At 35.9% G+C, this 21595-nt stretch overlaps 1 protein-coding gene across 1 annotated transcript in view; it reads right to left on the bottom strand.

Moving 5' to 3' along the window:
- The window catches only part of LOC145675585 (type 1 phosphatidylinositol 4,5-bisphosphate 4-phosphatase), a 60760-nt gene extending 39486 nt beyond the window's left edge, over positions 1 to 21274 (bottom strand). Inside the window, exons 1-3 of the mRNA XM_081746112.1 lie at positions 21119 to 21274; positions 9570 to 9745; positions 283 to 492 (exon numbers count right to left, since the gene is read on the bottom strand). Of these exons, the coding sequence (XP_081602238.1) occupies positions 283 to 492; positions 9570 to 9745; positions 21119 to 21197 (465 nt within the window). The 5' untranslated portion in view covers positions 21198 to 21274. The remainder of the gene's footprint in view (positions 1 to 282; positions 493 to 9569; positions 9746 to 21118) is intronic.
- Between the last annotated feature and the right edge of the window lie 321 nt (positions 21275 to 21595).

The raw sequence follows: 21595 nt of genomic DNA, 5'->3' as shown, positions 1-21595 counted from the left end.
GAAGTAGTTCCTCAGATTCCGTGTCTCCTGGGCGGTTACACGGACAGACATATTAGATATATAAGGGACATTTTGGTAAACCAAACTCCTTAAAAAGATGGTCCTATACACTTGTTTAAGGACATAAATTGACGCATATGAATAATAGTTAAACTTACTACCTAATTAAGTACTGTATATTTAAATTTCAGTTTTTGAATTTACATCTAAACCGTTTGATCCTTTGTATTGTACACAACTTACATTTCAAACAATGATAAGAAGAAAAACACATTTACATACCAAAAACGTGTCATGACAATGACCGCATGTAACTCGACACATTCCAGGCATGGTAGGGACTGGTGGCGTAACGGGACTTGGCGCCAGATTAATAATCCGTTTACAATTTGGTCGTGGACAGGCGATTCGCTGCGATGAACTTTTACATATGAGTAGACAATTGCACGGACAGCGGACATATTTCTTTCCAGGTGGGGCATTTCTAATAGGCTGAAAAATAAAAATATACCAATGCTAACAGATAGTATGATAAAGTAATTTACTGACACATCTTATTAAATAAAGGAAATTCCCAAGTTTTTAATAACTTACCAAAAATTAAGCATGTTCATAGCTGAGTCTGGCAAAACACTGACTTACTAAATGAACCTTCGCAAATCTGTGTCTGTAATGTATACGTTGTATCTAAAAATGTTCATTTATATATATCCTTAGCAGTATTTTATATTTAATTCGTAGTAATTTCAATGGAATTAATTACAACGTCTGACAATAATGTTCGCTGAATGAAGTCACTGTGCTCGACCTGGCAACACTGGCCACTGGCGCAACGGAACACTGCACACGAGTGGGGACAGGTGCCGCCATTGAAGATCCACCGTTGTTCTGTTTGAGTCGACTGTGATCTGTGTGAGACGTGTTATACCAAGTGAGTGTTAAGTGTGTCCGATTCCAAACTGATAACGGTAAAATGAACAAACAAAAATCACGTATCAAAACGATGCTAGAGATTTCTACCTGAGGGAACAACATTGAATACTGCTACGCACATGTTTCATGAAATTTTGAGTGTTTCATGAAACATGTACAAAGGGTACGACTCAGAACAAGGTTCATGGTTTCTGATTCACGACAATGCTTGCCCTCACACAGCCAATATCGTGAGACAATTCCTGACCCAAAAGGGGGTGATGCAAATTGACCATCCACCATACTCTCCAGATCTGAATCCTCCTGACTTCCTGTTCCCACGCCTCAAACTCGCGTTGAAAGGAAAGAGATCTGACGATATTCCAGACATCCAACGAAACGTGACGAGGCTCCTGAGCACCATCCCGAAAGAAGACTTCTCAAAAAGTTTCCAAGACATGTACAACCGTGCTCAGCGTTGCATAGCTCCGGAGAGGACTACTTCGAAGGACAGTAACGTAAGTTTCATTTATATTGTATCTATTTTCTATTTACGGGATCATTCACCGAACTTTATTCTCAGAGGAAGTATTTTTCTCAACTTACAAGCGGTTTTAGTAGTATAAGAAGAAACCAACCTAGCTTCAACGCTAGAAGAAAACCTTCGTGGCTAAGCGGTTAGCATAGTTCGATTCCCGGCGGGAGCTCATGTGGTTCGGATTTTACGTTAATCAGTAGGTCCACGTCTCATATAGCCTCGCTACTGAAAGGGACGCTAAACTAAAATCAACTCAACAGCTAGAAGAAAAATAATTCATGCATTTAGAAGGTAGTGTCCTTAACGGATAATTGAAGTGAGTATACTGAATAATTAAATTGTTATTTATAGGGTGAGGACTTTTAGGTGTGTATTTCTTTTAAGAGAATAAACGAGATTTTAAAAGTATCCGATGTATCAAGTGTCACTTCCAGTTGGGGGGGGGGGAGAAAAGAGCTAATTTTGCAGCAGCTAATTGCCCTCTTCTACTGGCTTTTATCCTTGTATTCTCTTATCTTTCTTAATTTTCTTTTCCCTCCTTTCCTATTTTTTACTGCTAATTTTCAAAATGTTATTCCAAATTTCCAAGTCATCGTGGACTGGGCATATTGCTTCTTGTACCAGAATTCTGACAAGATCAAGATCCTGTGCTTGTTCTGGATTCAGTCGACGCAGGTGCAATTTTGAAGGTACACCTAGTTCCTTAGCCACCGAAGATTTGTGATTTGCAAACAAAATTATTTTCTATCTACGGCTATCATTAACGGCCATATATGTAACGGCTATCATTAAAAATCTGGAACAACAACTCTTAGTGAGAAGAAGCTTTAGTACTTACGAAAAAGTTTTATTTCCAAAACAGAAATCCGCTTAAACTTGACAATTTTGAGATGCTTAATGTTAGCCATATTATAGAAAGAGCCACAATTTATATGTATTAAGTTACTTTCGATTAGATGAAAGGACAGTTGCCAAAACAGTTGCAGGAAATTACTTTCTTTTCTGATCTCATTTCAGCGTCTTTTCCCTTTCTTTTTCCTATTAAAACTGCCCGTAAAAATCATAACTCTAGTTATTTACCTTGAATATGTAGTTTCATTTATACTTTCAGCTATATATTTACTCCCCCAACTGCTTTGTGGATATCGTCAGGTTGATTTCTCAGTGTTCCACTAAATTACTTCTATTTATATTTTTCTGATTTTTTTCTCACGAAAGTGTGCTTCTTTTTTTGAACTACTAAATTAGTAAACCTGTTACGGATTACATTTAAAGCAAGAAGTATTATTATACTAAAAAAATCAAATAACAGTAGCTGCCATTTGTATACAGCTGAAATATACATTGTAAATAAGGGCTGCTTCGTAAATGGGACAAGTGGAGCTATTATTCCTGGTTCAGCGCTTTACGAAGAAAGAGTTAAGCCCTTCAGAAGAAGTAATACGTTTACTATTTCTCATTCACTCGGTCCATGAATAAGATTTCTTGTAACGAGACAGTTTCAACTTAGTTCTATCGTACGAAACCTTTTTCTTGGGATTCAAAATATTTAGATGATGATTATCCATATTTTGTAAGATATTTTATCACAATATATTATTAATGTAGCGAAGTGTATTTACAGTGGGATATCTACATCAATCGTATAAAAAAAATGGTGCAAAATAATTTGTTTATGCTGGATATGGAATTCTGTCCTACATCACTGATCTGAAATTTATTACTTTTGCCCCAGGCCCTGCAAGTAGACGGAATGCACCTATTGAGTATAAAATTACGCATTCAATGTGTATATATAACGTATTTATTATTAAATTAAAAAAAAAAAAAAAAAGTACGTAAATAACAATACTTTAACTTATAATGAAATGATTATGCTGATTCAAGAATTTAACATGTATAAAGCATTTAGTCTTGTAAGAGTCCAGGGAGGCGAAAATTTTCACCGAAACCGTTTAGGATCCTAATAAATAAAGATGCATTTATAGGTTAGTCGCATGTTCTTTATTTAATTTCAATACATATGGAAAACATAGGCGCAGATAGAAGCTCAATATTAAGATGGATCTCGCAGAAATAGGAATACAAAGTAGAAACTGGATTCAGTTGGCTAAGACAGAAGCCAATCGAATGCTTTTGTGAATGCGCCGTTTTGAAACTCCGAGTTTCACAGGCCATAGAGTTAGTTAATTCTGACAACACTTTAAATATTCACATATCACAAACTACGTAATATTTCTTCCAGTAATTTTCGGCAGTTTATGTGGGTCAGATCCCACGTTAAACTGTAGGTCCACGTCTCCAGTTCCATGAATTATATGTAACTTACCTCTTTTTTGAATTAGCAGAAAGTTGCTTTGCTTTGCAACCAATCATTGAAATGAATCATAGAAACAATCTGGTGTAAGTTAAGAGTCTTCATCCCGGCGAAATTAAAATACCGCTAATTTTACAGTAATTATGTGATATCTTCAAGTAGATAAAAGATAACTGAAATATGGAACAAGAGCGCCCTAGACAGTATTATTTTACATGAGGTACCATTACCACAAGTCACCTAGTAGCTTTCCGTTTTCAGCCGTTTACAAACGCGAAAATAAATGCCGATTTCCAAAATGGCTCGAAATCGAAAGCAGATAATTAAGTCGTGATAACGGTTTCTCGTGTAAAATAATATTGTCTAGGGCGCTCTTGTTCCACATTTCGATTATCTTTTATCTACTTGAAGATATCACATAATTACTATAAAATTAGCGGTATATTAATTTCGCCGGGATGAAGACTCTTAACTGTATTAATCATTTCTTGTACTCAGAGTGAGACTGAGCATGATAGCATCGCGGCATTCGAAATTATTTTCGCTGAAATGAATATATTGGCACTGTAGATTAGTTATATCACCTAGAACAGAATTAAGTTCAAAACTGCGATAAATTTCACTTAAACTGTTTTGTGGAAATACATAATAATTATTATAACTTTTTGAAATACTAATGTAATTTTTTACATCACCTTTACTTATTTATAAGCTAGACCAGTGATGGCCAAATGGCGGCCAGTGAATAAAGATGAATAATATGTTCTTTCTGTAACAGGTACAGTGTAGTTAGCCATGATAATATACCTTAATCGATACTTAATTTTCTAATTGTAAAAATATTTACTTTAACTATCGGTTACTATGTCTATTCTGCCACTGGTAGAGGACCCACATGAGACAAGACACGAAGCAGGAAGAACCGTCAACTCCAGGTGTAGAAGTAAGGGAAATAGCTGGCCTGCAGTGGCTGGGATCAACCAGGAATCCCTTGTACCTGGAGAATACTCCATCTATGAGCCACTGTGACTCCCATACGGCACAACAGTATCAAAATACAACTGAGATTGCGTAACTAAATTAGGTAAGTTAGTTGATGTCTCGTTATTTTATGAACTTATCTTGTAACTAGCAGAATACCCGTACTTCGCACTTTTCATTTTGAGCATAGAGGGCTGAATTTGGATTTAAACTACATTGGAACCGTCACAATTCGTTTTAGCGACCCCGAAAACCAGGGTAGATTGATTTAAATCACTTGATTTTTGAAGTAAAAATCGTTGATTTAAATCAACTTCCGAAATAGATTAATTAAAAGTGAAAATAAGTAAAATTCCATTTCTGTTCTGTTATTTCGATTATGGAAGATAATAATCATAATGCAATGAGACTCAAATGTATGTACAGCACAGTATAAAAACGAGTGTTTCATGCAGAGGATGATTAGGGAAAAGCCCATTTTAAAGGGTAATGAGGTAATCGTGCTTTTTTTCTCTTCGTAACATAGGATTTTTAAATCTTTAACTATTCCACCGGAGAAATCACTTTGACAATTAAGACGAAAAGTATTTTGTGTGTGCAACTGTTTGTTTTCAGATAATAGGGGCGTATTTAGAGGGGTTCAATCCCCTCTCTGAAACTTTTTTTTTTTATTTTATAACTGTAGGCGAAATTTATGAATTTTATATGTATTTCGTGCCGCAAGCTACGTAATTCCGATTTAAAAAAAAAAAAAATATATATATATATATATGCCCCTGCCAAATATCAGTATCTTTCGTGAAAAAAAAAAGTGTGATGTTGATAAACGTTGCGGTACTTTTCCTTGATGCTTAAGAAACATTGTTTGGGATTGAAATAGGGATTGGAGATTAATTTACAATTCAACCCCAATATTTCCACTTAAATGGTATAATTAACATTTAATTCTAATTCCTAATGGTATTTCTTCAGTTCGCAACTTGTACTACATGAGTAGAAAAATCTGATTTAAATCTAAAAAAATCGATTTAAATAAAAAAAAAATCAACAAAAATTATTTTTTTAAAAAATCATAATTTTTCCACCCTGCCGAAAACTATGAATTCGATAATAATATCGGTCATTTTCGATATTTTTTAAATATTTTCTCCCCTTCCCTCTCCTAAGTTGCATTGTCAAAATAAAATAATAAAAAGCATCCCAGGCCCGAACTTTATCTATGCTGAAAGTTTAATCGAGATCGGTCGGGTGGTTAAAGAGTTATTAAATCGCAAACATAGGTACTTAATGTAGTCCAAGAGTCCGAAATTTTGATTGTCATAGATTATTAGGATTACCTTCGTATGCTTAATAAGATTGTAACGTCAGTACGTCTGTTCGTCCGTTACTCCACATAAATCATGAACGAAAACAAGTTTTGAATTCTGTATTTTGCAAATCCGTTAACATTCTTATGAGTAACGGTGACTACCCATAGGGTCCCATAATCTACATCCCATACATGGACTACTGACCGCTTCAACTACCAATATGGATATTTCATTCATAGATTTAAGTTATGCCTGGTACTTTTATACTGTCTTTACCAGAGTTGATTATTGCTAGAAACAGCAGCATATTAAAAAATGAAATGAAATCTGTGAGTTTTACGTCCCACGGTTATGCCGGTTAGGCTAAAGGAGACGGTGATGATGAGAGATGAGTGAAATGGTGGAATGAAGAAAGTGGGAGGAAACGGGAGAACCCCGAGAAAACCCACGAGCACGGCGTTTATCCACCACAAAGTTCACTTGGCGGGGGCAGCAGCATATTAAATCTATGTATGGTCTTCATATGCCGCGCTGTACAAAAGAGCACAGAACTCTCAGCGAAAGTAGGTATTTTGTCCTTCCCCATTCGCTTGCCGATAACTTTAAAGATCAATTTGAGATAGTTTTCTTTGTCGCTGAGACGACGCAATCCTCTGTACATTACTGAAATATGCAGTGAAAAAGACCGATTTCTCCGAAGTTATTGATAAATCCATGAACAGGAAACAGAAGGGGTCTTTTGCTGTTAATTCAGACAAACATTTCGCATAATTCTGTATTAATCTTAAAAATTTAGCATCTATAATTAGGCACGTCACATTACACCATTTGTAAACGGTAGAACCCACTTCACCTCGAACTCGTCGCAACGTGTAAGTAGCATCATTCTAATAGTAGTTGTTATGCGTTGTTTTATTCCTTCGCATGTCCTGAATTTCATTCTCCAACCTCCACTGCCTTGCTGTTGGCGCTTTAACAATTTTCTTCTAAGAGGCCCATACAAAAGCACGTACCATTTTCCCGAGACTACTCCAGTTTCCAATTTCCTTTTCATATATTTCTGTCGCTCAACACAATTTCCGTCCAATTATACACTCTGTTTCGAAAGCGTCTGAGGATTATCTGGGGCGTTATGTTTTAGACACTGAAAAAAGTCAGAGGCTAGTAAGGGCTAGATCAGGGAATTAATGTGGATGAGGAACTACTTTGATGTTTTTATTCTCTAAAAATCCTTCTTATCCGAGAAACCTATGTTTTCTTCATCCAGTTGCCGAGGACCCGATGTGAACTAATCTTGGACAACTCCAAGTAATCTGTTAAAATTCTATTCACGATGTAATGACATCATTCGGTAAGGTACAGGTCTTGTAAGAATCCCCGATATACTCAACAGTTAAGTCTCCCGTCCTTCATAATTAAAGCCTCAACACCAACAATTTCCTGCGGCGATTATACAAACTGGGCTTCTGGACCGTGGCAATCTACTGTTGACTCCTCTCTCTCTCTCTCTCTCTCTCTCTCTTCGTGAAAATTCATGCACCCAATTCCGCAAAGTACAGTCAACAAAAGGCACTATTTACATAATATGCTCAACTGGCGATGAATACCGACAGCTTTTTCACAAGGCAAACAAAATCTTTCCTCCTCCACGGCGAAATTAGTAGTTTCGGGTCAGTATGAAAAAAGGCTTTTCTTCAGAGGTGAATTTATTAAAAACATATATAGTTAGAAGTTTGAAATGTTGCACAGTTACAGCTTGAAATGTGTGTATGTGTGTGTATGTTCCAGCATAACTCTGGAACGCTTGGAGCAATTTTAACCAAACTTCGTTCGCATATTACAGTCTGGAAAAGAGTACTGTCGGGATAAGACCTAGAAGGGAGACACACATAACAATGATAGAAAACGACTAATCCATAGTTTCCGGCTTCCTAAGTTTGGCCACAGTTTTGGTGTCCTTTACGTCAAAGGTCAGCTCTCAGAAAGGATAAGATCTCTAGCATTTCTAAGGAAAAGGAGAGGAGACATACAAAATCATCGAAAACGACCGATATTAATGTCGAATCCTTAGTCTTCATGGTCGCTTAGATAAATAGTGACATTCCCCTTTCCGTTTTAAGTCCGATTTAAGACTCTATTAGCACCTGGGTGGGGGGAAATGGTGGCTTGTAAAAATATCGAAAACAACCGATACTAGTGTCGAATCCGTAGTTTTTGGGGTTCCCACGTCTGATTGATGACAGTTTTGGTGCCCTTTGAATCTCAAGTCAGCTCCCAGTTGAGATGAGATCCAGTTTGAAATGAATCTTGGAATACAGGTCCTGCTTCGAAGTTTTATTATGTCACATTGATTAAGGGGCGTATCCTAAAGGGTAGGGGAGTTCAAAATTTACGCCAAGAATATATCTTATGGACTTTTATAACTACATTTTCACTGAAGTGTCTATCATAAGGGGAAAGGGAGTTCAAATATTTCTCATAAACTTATTCTCCGCCTAATTTATAATACTATCTACCCTTATTAGTTTCTGAACTATGGAAAAACGGTACCGTATGTAATTTTGGTATGCACGTCGTAAAATACAGCAGAAGTACAGCCACATTTTTTCCCTCTCTAATTAATCATATAGTAAGATTTTCCAAAGGATTACGATTACCCCATTACGTAACAGACGATGCAGATGTAACAACGAATTACTCTTACTCTCAGTGTACTTATTAGATGGCTATTGGGTACTAGTGTCGAAGACTTCCACTACTCGGGATTCAGAAGCTGGACAACAACGACCTAATATATGTTTTGACAATGGCAGCACTATGGAACAACAGTTATGTACAGATTATGTATTTTTAGTCATAGTTTTGTAAAAGAAACTTTCGCACATCTTTATGACTACTAATTTTCCGTACACGCCCAACAATGTTATGTATGTACTCATATACATAATATTTAAAAGACAAAAGATAACATATGCTTTTAGATTTTTTGGCGCTGTTTCAAAAAATTTTCTCGCCTCACTTGGATGTAGCTTCTTTAGCTACGTTGCTAAACGTGTAATATATCAACGGTAACTTTTCTTTTGTAAAATTCCATACCTACAATAAAATATGTCTTAAAATGAAAATACCTTTCACGCAATCAAATTACGAACGTCGAAGTTGTTAAGATTGCTTCTTTTGGAAAACTGTTATAAGGATAAAAACTTTCATGTACGTTTCATGCACTAAAAATATGTTCAAACTATGCTAGTAATTATGAAATGCCTAAACTGTGTAAAGTTTTTTCACCTTAAATCTGCAGCAAATATATAAGCTACTAAATATGTTAAGAAAAAAATCTGAAGTTATTCAAGATGAAATGTCTTTTGCCTTTTAAATATGCATCATGTAGCATCCGTTAGTAAATATGTGTGTATATATATGTGTTTTTCATTTGTAGTAGCCCTTTATAACTTATAAACAACAATCGACTTAGTGTTGCTTCGATCTTATTAACATATAGACTACTTACTGTTGCTTCACTACATTCATTACACTTCACAACATGTTGATCTCGTTTTCCTGATATATCAATCATAGCCTGACACACTCTGCATGTAACCATAGGAACGCCGCCTTGCGGGGCGGCAGAATAAGGAGGCGGAAGTTCATCAGGCCCGATTGGAGAGACTGTAGCTTGTTGCGGACCTAAAAAGAAATACAGTATCATATTAACTATGCAAATAGAAGACAAAATCAAACCTTTCAGAGATTTTTGGATAACTATTCTTAATAACTGCTAAAAGAACTAATGTGATCCATGATTACAGATATTAAACTCAAGAATGAATCTGAATACTTATTACCGCAGAAGTTTTCAACGGAACCCCTACCTCTGTCAGGGGCTTATTTATTTGCATCAATACACCCTCCTATTCCAATCACAAAAGGGTATGTACTGTAATATAAATAAGACCTTTCAAACAAATCAGTGTGTCATGTATGATTTGAATTATCTCCGTTTTATCAACTTCAACGTGCTAGGGAGTTAGTCAATTCTGCCGAAAAACATAATAGTAAGAACTACCGAAACTGTCCAATTTAATTTTACAGATCGAATTAAGAATTATTATTAAAGTTATTAATTGCTTATTTAGAGCTTTGTTGAATACAGAAATTATTCTGCCAATCATTTGAATCTAATATTGATAAAATAATAATTTTCTCTTACACTAGTTATTGCTCAAAATATTGGTAGTTCACTCATAGACTGCAAAAGTTACTGAACAGATTAAGCATATATATATAATTGTTAGTTGGGCGCCTTGTTGAGGGAAGTTATTGGACCAGTGCGGCTGCCATGGAAGTAAGTGGTGTCTGACATGTTCATGTGAACAAAACTAATTGCAAACAAAATGTTAAGCTATGTTGCCACGCTGCAAGAATCTTGTAGCTGTCATTTAAAAAATCTTGCAACTCTACAATATTTCTCCTTGTAAACATAACCTTGAAAGGGATATGCCATAATTTTTCATCTTGCAAGGAGTTAAATATGCACACCTTTCTTGGTCGTCTTGCTTGCTACCTGCTGTCGCCCTCCCACTAACATCAATTAAAAAAGTTTCGCCGCTTCCGAAACGACGGATTCTTTTAGAAGGGGAAGGGAAGCGCGCCAAAATAAACGTTTTTAATGAGGAAGTTCACTGTTTGCCCACTAGAGTGTGTGTGCTGCATGGGTAGAGATATCTTTCTTGCTTTCAGAAAGTTGTAAATAGTAAATAGAAAGATGGGGTTGCAAGACTTTTTAATGACAGCTACAAGATTCTTGCAGCATGACAACCTAGCTTAACGAGATACCAAGCTGCTGGTTTTGGTAAGGATATAACCATGATACGCCACCTAAATGGTTTGTCCGGCAAACGATTAACCGGCAAAGTTAATCAGACTCAAATCAACTCTGGCATTAGTTTTGCAAACGTGAAAGGGATGGACATTGGAGGAATACAGAATGTTGCGGACGACTAAAAACTCCCATCAACAGAATAGTGAAAATTTCGAAACCCCCACACAGCGGATCACCAGTAACAGAAATTATTGATCCAATAAAATATGGTGCACATAATCCAAAATTAGGAATACCAATAAATCTCGTTGTATCATGTTTGTTTGGACCCATATAAGCTGACAATGAAGAGTTGGAAATCAGTTCTGTGAACTGGAACTGATGAGTTGGGATTCATTTAGTTTCATTTCGATGGTTACGTATGACGTGGCGGCTGCCCAGGGAACACCTTCTACCGAAATATACAGACCATCAAAAAAATTAAATGATGTGGACACCGTAGCAATATGGTGTGGACGAGTTTCACGCACTACGATGTTGGTCCATTGCTAGTTGTTCGTGGCAACATGGAATCACAGTCATACTATAAAGTACAAGTCAGTTCCCAACATTACGAAATGAAATGAAATCTTTAAGTTTTACGTCCCACGGTTATGCCGGTTAGGCTAAAGGAGACGGTGATGATGAGAGATGAGTGAAATGGTGGAATGAAGAAAGTGGGAGGAAACGGGAGAACCCCGAGAAAACCCACGAGCACGGTGTTTGTCCACCACAAAGTTCACTTGGCGGAGGCTGGGATCGAACCCGGGACCCCAAGCACCAGAGGTGAACGCTCTACCACTGAGCCACCGCCTCCCCCCCCCCAACATTACGAGATTAAGCAATTACACAAGTTTATAGTAGACAACATCGTGACCGTGGGATTTCTTGGGGTTCTCCTATTTCTTCCCACATTCTCATTCCACCAACTCTTATAAGCAAACAAGAGCATAACCTTGGCACATAAAAACATCTGTCACGTGTACACAACGTGAAAGAGTTTGGTTTATATGGTGTGATATTATCTCTTATTATTTAAACCGGAAGTGGTAATAGATTTGTACCACCACCGTACCGGTTTAGTAGAGAGATTAAAGTGCAGAATGAATATATTTTTGGGACGCTTAATCGATTGTAGGAAAGAGTTTCTCGCTATTCGTTACCATCTTCACTCTATAATGATCAAAGTTAAAATCGAAAATGCTTTGTACAACTTTCGGTTTTAAAAGAGATTAGAGTGGAGATGGATTATATTCTTGGGACGACTGACTACAGAAAATATCTTTTTGCTATCAGTTACCGTTTTCACTCTATAACGATCGACGTCACAACCGGAAGTGCTTGATTTATGCCATTTATGTGTTGAATAAGAGGGTTAAAACAGAAAATAGGATCTATTTTTAGAACTCTAAATCGATTTCAAGAAACCGCTTCTCGCTATCTGTTATCATTTTTGCTTTATGTAAATCCAAAATGAAACCGGAAGTTGTATCAGATTTTTAACACTTCCGGTTTTAGTCGTGTTATGGATGGAGATGTAATGTATTCTTGGGACGCTTAATCAATTGCAGAAAACCACGTCTCTCTCTCTTTTCCACTTCTGCTTCATAGTGATCAACGTTAAAAGTGCAGGCTTTCCAATGCTCCTATATTTCCTATTTTTCCTATATGTTTGCGTCTCTTCCTATAAACTCCTATATTTCCCATATTTTAACGAAGCCTTCTATAATTTTGTGGCATTGCTACTTCCACTTGCGAAAATAACATAAGGAAATAAGGTGTGGCTGGTTGGAGGGCCTTTTGTCTCCACAGTAGGGTGGTGAATGCAGATTCTTCTGTGTTTCGTCCTTTCCTGCTTATTGTCTAAAGATAATGAAAGCGTAACATGGTACTTTTACTGTTGTATATATTTCCTTAGATGCACTAAATTCTGTGTGCAATTGTGTACTTAGCTACTTAATAAACCAACTGTTTGTATCATGTGTTTTGTGATTTCTTTTTTATTAAAGAATTTTGTGTTGATTTTTACAACTTATGTATAGTATTTGAGAGAGAGAAAAAAAAAAAAGAATTAAGAGTCTTCATCCCGGCGAAATTAAAAATTTTACAGTAATTATGTGATATCTTCAAATACATAAAAGATAATTGAAATATGGAACAAGAGCACCCTAGACAATATTATTTTGCGTGAGGTACCGTTATCACAAGTCACCTAGTGGCTTTATGTTTTCAGCTGTTTAGAAGCGCGAAAATAAATGCCGATTTTCAAAATGGCTCGAAATCGAAAGCAGATAAGTGAGTCGTGATAACGGTTTCTCATGTAAAATGATATTGTCCAGGGTGCTCTTGTTCCACATTTCGATTATCTTTTATCTACTTGAAGATATCACATAATTAATGTAAAATTAGCGGTATTTTAATTTCGCCGGGATGAAGACTCTTAACATATAAATGATAGGATCTTACAAGTCATGAAATTATTCACATTTTGGAGACGTATACTTACAAATACTGATTTTTCTGATGCAGATCCTTTTTACACTTTTCTTACGGTCGTTGCTTAGTACTAGTGAGCTACGTACGAAAACACTAAGAAATTCGTATAAAATTTTGCAACGAGATAATTACCCATTTAGTTATATTTAGAGTAGAATGTATGTTCATGTAACAACTGGTGTAATTTCCATGTGATTTTTTTTGTTTATTTCTACCTATTGGATAATTGAAATGTTTCTTTTTCACAGCTTCACGAAACTCCTATATTTTTTTCGTCGTGATTTCCTATATTTTTCTTTTCATTATCATTGGAAAGCCTGCAAGCGGAAACGGTTAATTTATACTACTTCAGACTTGAGCTTCGGCTTTAGAAATAAATAAATAAATAAACACCACGTTCCCTAACTTTTGACACTCTATATTTTCACGGAATTTGGTAATGATTGGTCAAATAGTTGAGATCTTTTGTCTCCCGGTGGTTTCATGGAGTGAACTCCTATAACTTCGAAGATAGCAATGTTATGGCCACGGAAGTATACTGAACAATCGATAAGGAACTTGGCCTTCATATTTACAGATTATTATAGTGTCTAAGAACTCTTTACCCATTCCCTTAATGGGCTCCAACAAAGATTATTGTATCATAAGCAATTGAAATAGACTGTCATTCCACTTCCAAGATTTCGATAATTTCTGAATTTCCTTTAAACTTCCAAGCTTTCGACTCTCCTCTGGAGTCTTGCTCACGGAGGTTAAAAACCGAAAGAAAAAGAATAGAAACATCAAGGAATAAAATTGGAACGGACTTACCAAGGGAAAAGTCATGTTGTGAAGAGGATGCGAAGTTTTTTTTAAGTTTGCATTTTCTTCATCCGCTGAACGCTGATGCACTTGACAACGTGTTTCTGTCCAATACAGCTCTTTCCTTGGTAAATTTGTTCCAATTTTGTTCCTTGATGTTTCTATTCTTTTTCTTCCTATTTTTAACCTTCGAGACCAAGACTCTAGGGGAGAGTCGAAAGCTTGGAAGCTTAAAGGAAATTCAGGAATTACAGAAATCTGTAAGCAGAATTCCTGATTGTGGTTTTGCATTGTCTGAAATAGACTGATTAGTTATTTCTGATCTAAATTTCTATAAATCTGGAGCCAATGGTGTGCTCCTGTAATCCAACTCTCCTACAGCCAAGATAGAATAGTAGAGAATGAACCATACTATGAGGATTGATCTTGCATGATTGTCTGTGCATCCGCCAACTGCAGCGGATTTAAACCCCAGTCGTGGTTCGGAGCCCATGAGGTCTAGTTCTTTATAACCACGGCATTGCATAACGACACAAAACACGAAAACTAAACTTTTTAAAAAAAACATTTCAACCTTACGCAAAAGAAAGAAACCAGCTGGAGATCGAAACAAAAGTTTCACTTTTTGTCTATTGATATACGATGAGGCTATAAGATATCAGCTAATTTAGAAGGTACGCTCATGTCCAAAATTATTGTCGCATGTTTATAGATATGTTGTTCTAGAAATATAATTTGATAACGAATTCGCCCGATATTTCTTATAATGTTAGTATGTGTATAATCTGCAAAGACATGTATGTGGCAAATTTCATGTAAAAAGAGCAGTAAATAAGAACAATAAAACGGAAATAAAACTTTCTTGTCCATTTAGTAAAATTTTGTTTTACTCATTCTAATTTTCGTATTTATAATTCTTTCCCTATGAAATTTATCACAAATATACATTTCCCGATTATACACATAGCATCAGTGCCCTGCAACATCATTATCAAATTATATTCTTACAAGAAGACAGTTGTAGATATGCGACAATCATTTTGGACATGAGTGTACATAGTACCTAAATAATAATTAATCAGAGCTTATTTGAACATTTACAATACTAAACATGAATATACTGTACATACAGCTAAAATAAATAGAAGTAACACATTATTAAATCAGTTCAAAAATGAGCGTTTTAGCAATACTTCAACGCATTTTCGGGAAGTTATTTCTTCAATAGACGTGCAGTTTGTACATAAAGGATGCCGTCTTCTACATGTGGTGGCTAATGCCATCAATAAGTCATCGTCCGCGGGAACTTGAGGAAAACACTCCCGATAACTAAATAGCCACCCAGAACCCTCATTTCAAACATCTGACAGCCGCTTGTCAAGTCCAATTTCTCTCTAAGTTGCTACAGTTCCAAACGCGGTCCTTTCAGTCAGTGATTAGAAGATTGCTCTTTAACATATAGTTTTCTTTCTATTATATATATATATGGGTGATTCCACGAAAAAGGGAAATTTTCAGTTGGAAAATTTTTGTTCCGTTGATGGTCGCCTATTTCGAAAAAAATATCAGATGCACTTACTACTACTGAGTACATGTTAATTAGGTGTTCAGTAGAGCTGAATCATTATTCGTGTAGTAAATAAAAAATAATAAACTTTTCAGCACCCACGGAGTTGAGACCATAGGTCACGGAGTTGAGATTAGTAAACACGGAGTTGAAAATTCCTGTGGAGTTGAGAAACGTGATACATCTGGGTGATAAGTTTTGGTTTATAAGTGATTAAGCTTATAATTTACATAAAAATTGAAATAATTTTCCAATAATTTTTGTAAGTTAGAATTATTCTCCTTATGTTGAATAAAATTCTAACAAACTAGATGACACGTAATTTGTTAAACAAAAATACTCCAGAAAATACTGCAAATATATGAAAATATATGTAATGAAGGTTCCAAAATTGAGTACATATTATATATATATATATATTTGAATATGTGACGTAAATAAGAAAAAAGAAATACACATACACGTATCGAATACTGAAAAATTACTGGGCTTTCAATATGTTGACTATCATATGGAGAGAACAGACGTTTCACATAAACTTACGAAACAAAGAAAGTAGTCACTAAACCTGTCTATTGTCTACTTCATTTGTTTTCTGAGCTTATGTAAACCATCTGTCTTCTCTGTGTGATTAAGTCAACACGTCGAAAGTGCAATACTTTTTCAACATTTGGTAAGTGTATTTGTATATCTGGTATATATACAAGGTGTTTCAAAACAATACACACATCGTTTGGAAGCTGATTCCTGACACCAAGATAACACGAAAAGTATAGACAACCTGGGTGCACAAATGCTTACTTTCGGAGTTATAGGCTGCCGAAAACATGAACTTTAAAAGTCCATAGCTCCAAAACTATGAGACTTGCCGTAGTCGGGTCACGACTTCACTTAGGAACTAATATATGCACTATACAAAAAATAGGTTTCAGAATCCTGAGGTACTAACGAAGTAATTCTTATAAAGCGAGTTTGGCTACGGGTGTATAATCTGAAATACTCACCAACTACTTCTATAAAAGTTGTTGTGGAAGTACCGCAAGATTCTAAAACATGGAAATTTGGATAGCGCACATACTAGTTCCTAAGTGAAGTCTGACCCGACTGCGGTAGGTCCCATAGTTTTATGCTATGGACCTTTAAAGTTCATTTTTTTTCATGTTTTCGGCAGCCTATAACTGCGAAAGGAAGCATTTGTGCACCCAGATTGGTCTATACTTTCTATCTTATCGTGGTGTTAGGAATCACCTCCCAAACGTTGTCGGTACTGTTTTGAAACGCCCTGTATAATGCACACTAAATGACAGTGTAAGTCACTCATCATTTCTGCTTTCTTTAGATAATTCGATGTTTTTTAAGTAGCCCTCATTTTCCACTCCAATGAAGGAACTGTGTTGAGGAAACAGGGAAGTGCTGTTCTAGTCTACACAGAATGACAACTGCCAACGCTTTTTAAACGTCAGGTTTAGTAGGCCAGGAGAAATTCCTCCCGATCCGCGTCATAAAATTGACTGTTCGTACATTGCCCTCAGACTCTTCGACAATCCCTGAAAAGAAAACAATTAGCTGATCATAAGATTGAGACGTCGATAGGTTAAAAACAGATACCATCCATCTTGACTTGACTGAAGTTTTACCTCCGGCTACCTGACAGCCCCAAATCTGAACTTCCGCGAAACACTCCTTTAAATGGGCTAGGACCCACCAGCCGGCCTTTGAGTGTGAATGACACGTGGTCAGCGTGTCGGCTCCTACGGCCGTTGTGATGGTCTGCGCGATCAGGTTTCATTACATTTCTACCCAAATGAGTTTTTCAATTGTCTCACTGTGCGAAGTAAGCACCATTAATTTTTGAGCTTCCACCGGGAAACAAACCCAGAACTACGCACGAAAGGCGAGCGCACTAGTCACTAGACCATAAATGAGCTTTATTTCTATCAATATATTGAAAGAACAAATATTTGGAAGAGCATGAGCATAATAAACACTATAGGATTATCAACTCCGTGAACTTGTCTCAACACCGTGGATTCCTTAGTTTTCAGATGGACATGGAGTTGAGAAAATCGAATATAATTTATCTTTACCGGCCCACTTTTTAACCAGTACATGTGAGTAATTGTGTACGAATTTTCTACGTTAAGGCGTAGGTCCCTCAAGGGAAAGAAGGTATATACCATACATATACATTCAGTAATAAATACCATGGTGTTGAGTATCAATTAATATACGCACCTGCTTTCCACACATAAAAATATTTTTCCTATAGCTTTTAACACTTGCACACAACTTTTTCTCTTGTTCAGTCAAACATGTCTGCCTTGTCTTCTTGTGGGTGTTGCCAATGTGGACGGCCATGCTATCTGTTGAGAGCAATGCTAATTTTTTCTATTGCCATGGAGTTGAGACGAAATAGAAGTGACAGAAACGAAGCATAGTCAAGCTTTCGAAAATAATCGTTATAAAGGTGTACTTTCCACAAAACCGAAACATTGAAATGTTCTCTTCCATTTAATTACCATTAAATGATGTTTGATATGCGACTTCAGTTGTAATTTATTGATTAAAATCAGTCAACTATAGTCTGTGACAGCCCACGGTGTTGAGAAATTGAATAATAATTAATTTTTTACGTATGTTTCGTGTTATATTTGCAAACTGTTATACATGGCATACCTACTTTGTGGCGGTTACTACCAAACAAAATAAAAATGAGTTGATTCTTTCTAGTAGTAGTTTGAAGAAATGCCCGTGACAGACAATTTCCCTTTTTCGTGGAATCACCCATATATATATATATATATATAATCCTCGATTGTAGCAATATGTGGAGGCCCTGGGAGCAGAGAAATCTGTTCTTCACAAGTTATTCATATCATATATTAAAGAAAAATTACAGATTTGCATTACTTTCCTTTTTAAAAGAAATGCCCGTTCCCAAGATTAGCTTCCCTGTTCTTACATTGCCTGATATCTGCTTCATATCTGCCAGAGTATTGGGAGAGAGAGTAAAAGATTGAAACATAGTGAGTGTTGAGACATTGCTACCCCACAAATGAAGTCAAAAGAGGGATGGAGGGAGGAAGAGATACTGTTGTAAAATCCAGCAAAGGAACTTCAAAGAACTTCCCGAACTGCACTCCTATCTAAGAAATAAACTATAAGTAAGAAATTGTCCTAAAACGCTCCATTTTTTTTTAATGTAAAGTTAGTGCCACCAGTGGGACCTTTTCCACACATCAAAAACCGAAGAAGAAAAAAAAATTATTTTTCGGACCACATTAATGAACAAAATCCATTGCAGATGAATGAAAATGATTTTTAAAAAATAGTCTGTATCACTTAGAAAAATAATTTTAATGGTCGACATGAAATTATACCAATTTGGTACAGGTCCAATTCAGGAGATCCACAATGAACATGACTCTGAATTTAAATTTTTTGTAGTTTACTCGCAATAGTTGTTCTTTAGTACCTGACTAACTCTATTAACAAGTAACCATTTTAAAAAGGTTCAAGTATAAATTAGGTACAAGTTTTAATGAAATTAAGTAACAATATAAATATTTGCATTTTTACTTTAAGGCGGAAGAACTAATTTCGCACAGCAGCACCTACGGTACCCTAATTCTCTGTGCCACTTGGCTGCCTTCCTTCGCTTTCATCGGCTGATTAGTTGTTAAATAAATCTTGTTCAAGCATACTTAGTAAAAATAGGTAATTACTACAGAACGTAACCTCATAAGATATTGGGTTATGATCATTAGAAAGGATTATTTATAGCCATATATTGGATATACTGAAAAAATAACCGGTTTCATATCACATCAATTCCTCTTTTGATCCAAATACTACCAACATCAAAGTGGCAAGATTATATGGCTGTTCTGGGAGCAGACTGGTAGCGTAGTTGTTTAACATATCGACATATTAAGACGGAGACCCAGGTTTGAATCTCGGTCCAATCGTGCATTTTTCATTCTTTGTATATCACATAGCCATGTTTGTGGGACTTCCCTCAGTTTCAACCATACCTAGTACAAACGGGAAGCCCTAACACTATACGAGTTTCTAAGGCATTGGGTTCTCAAAGAAATGGAGGAATAGTTACATTTTCATATGTAAACATCGTGTTGATGGAGTGAAATATCATTGGCAAAGATCAGCAATGAAAGGTAGTCTTTTTGAAGACACAATAGAGCTGTTATTATTGTCTATAGTTGTCGATAGAGCTATTATTTATAGTATTGGTGTAAAATTAGCAAAGATAAACCTACTGTTCTTAGCAACATCCTCGTTTATGCGCATACCATCAGTGACGCGCCTGCTTCCTATGGACGCACCTCCTTGCTTCCACTCGGAGTCCCTGCTGAAGTTCTGTCCTGACTCAGATTCGTGTTTACAGTGGCCACTTAGCATAAATTGATTTCTTTTTTATGTACTGTAGTTTTTATGGTATATTTCCGGACGCAGTATTTACATGCAAAATGGTAAAGTTTTCTTAATGTAAATATGCAGCAACGAATTCTTAAGAAACACTTTCTAATGTAATGACAATGAGTTTCCTCATAAATGACAAAAATTTCAAGTTTTCATATTAAAAATGCTGGACCTACTCTGTAGCACAAAGGTCCATTTTAATTATGGCTATACTTGTGGTCTTCCTCAATTCTTTAACTACACTTTAGCTCATAACAGCAAGGAATAACGCCTTGTGGGAATCTATTGCAAAGGAATTACAATAATTAGGAAAAATTACTATTTAAATAATTATTACTAGTAATGTTTTCGAACTTAGCTTGCACACATTTTAGTGTAAAATGTGAGAAAAAGGTCTACTATCAGTACAAGGAATATTTTTGCAATAGCATACTGACTATTATCGTGTGAAGTACAAACTTGCTCTTGTGTATATTGCACGTAAAGAGGTATTAAAATTTGACCAATGTTATGTAAGTTTTATAGTATTATATACAATGGAAAAATACATTGAAACTACAGCAATTAAATCCCAAAATGCGTGTGAATGACTGCTGTGATTTGCAGTATATTTATCAATGACATAAAATACTGTCTAGAAGATTTATTACATATTCTTCCAAATTTTTGTAGTATTGACATTGTACGAGAGCAACTGTTGCACCCCTAAAAAATCATTAATTTGTATACAAAAGGAGAAAGTTAATGATTTACTCGACGTTTCGATTATACGCAAACACGAAAACCAGGCTTCGCTGCGTCAGAAGCCAATCTATGAATAACACACCTATGTTTTACATAAGAAAGAGTTAAAATTTTAATAAATACACGAAGTAACAAAACAAATTATTCTAACCTGGTACTGCATTTCCACGTAAATCGTAAGGAGCACGATTATCGTTGGCTAAGAGAGGCTGCCTCTCGCCGTCACCCATATTTGATGATGACAGACCTTGTGACAGACAACATAACAAATGACGAACGGATCACGTGATACGAAGTGCTCGAACTGCGATTTCACCATTTTATCTCTGCTCTATTCCCTGTTTTATCTCTACTTCATTCTATCCAGCCCTTGTGACTATACGATGTCTACTTCATCACTGAGATTGTTTCTAGATTCAATACTTATAGTAGGAGTTTTAACCAAATTAACTCGCCCATTAAGTTGCGCTGCTTACACTAAAAAAAAAAAAAAAAAAAAATGTAGTAAATACCGGTAGCATTTGTTAATGGTGCAAAATCTTTTATATTGTTTTATTTCAGCCTCTCACTTATGAACCATATATCTGAAATTCTCGTTCTTCACACAGGGATTATTGATTATGGAAAA

The sequence above is a fragment of the Thermobia domestica genome, chromosome 18, assembly GCF_964235325.1.
Source record: "Thermobia domestica chromosome 18, izTheDome1.hap1.1, whole genome shotgun sequence".
NCBI classification, from domain to species: Eukaryota; Metazoa; Arthropoda; class Insecta; order Zygentoma; family Lepismatidae; genus Thermobia; species Thermobia domestica.
The sequence above is the reverse complement of the archived record's forward strand: the minus strand, read 5'-3'. Positions and strand labels throughout refer to the sequence as shown.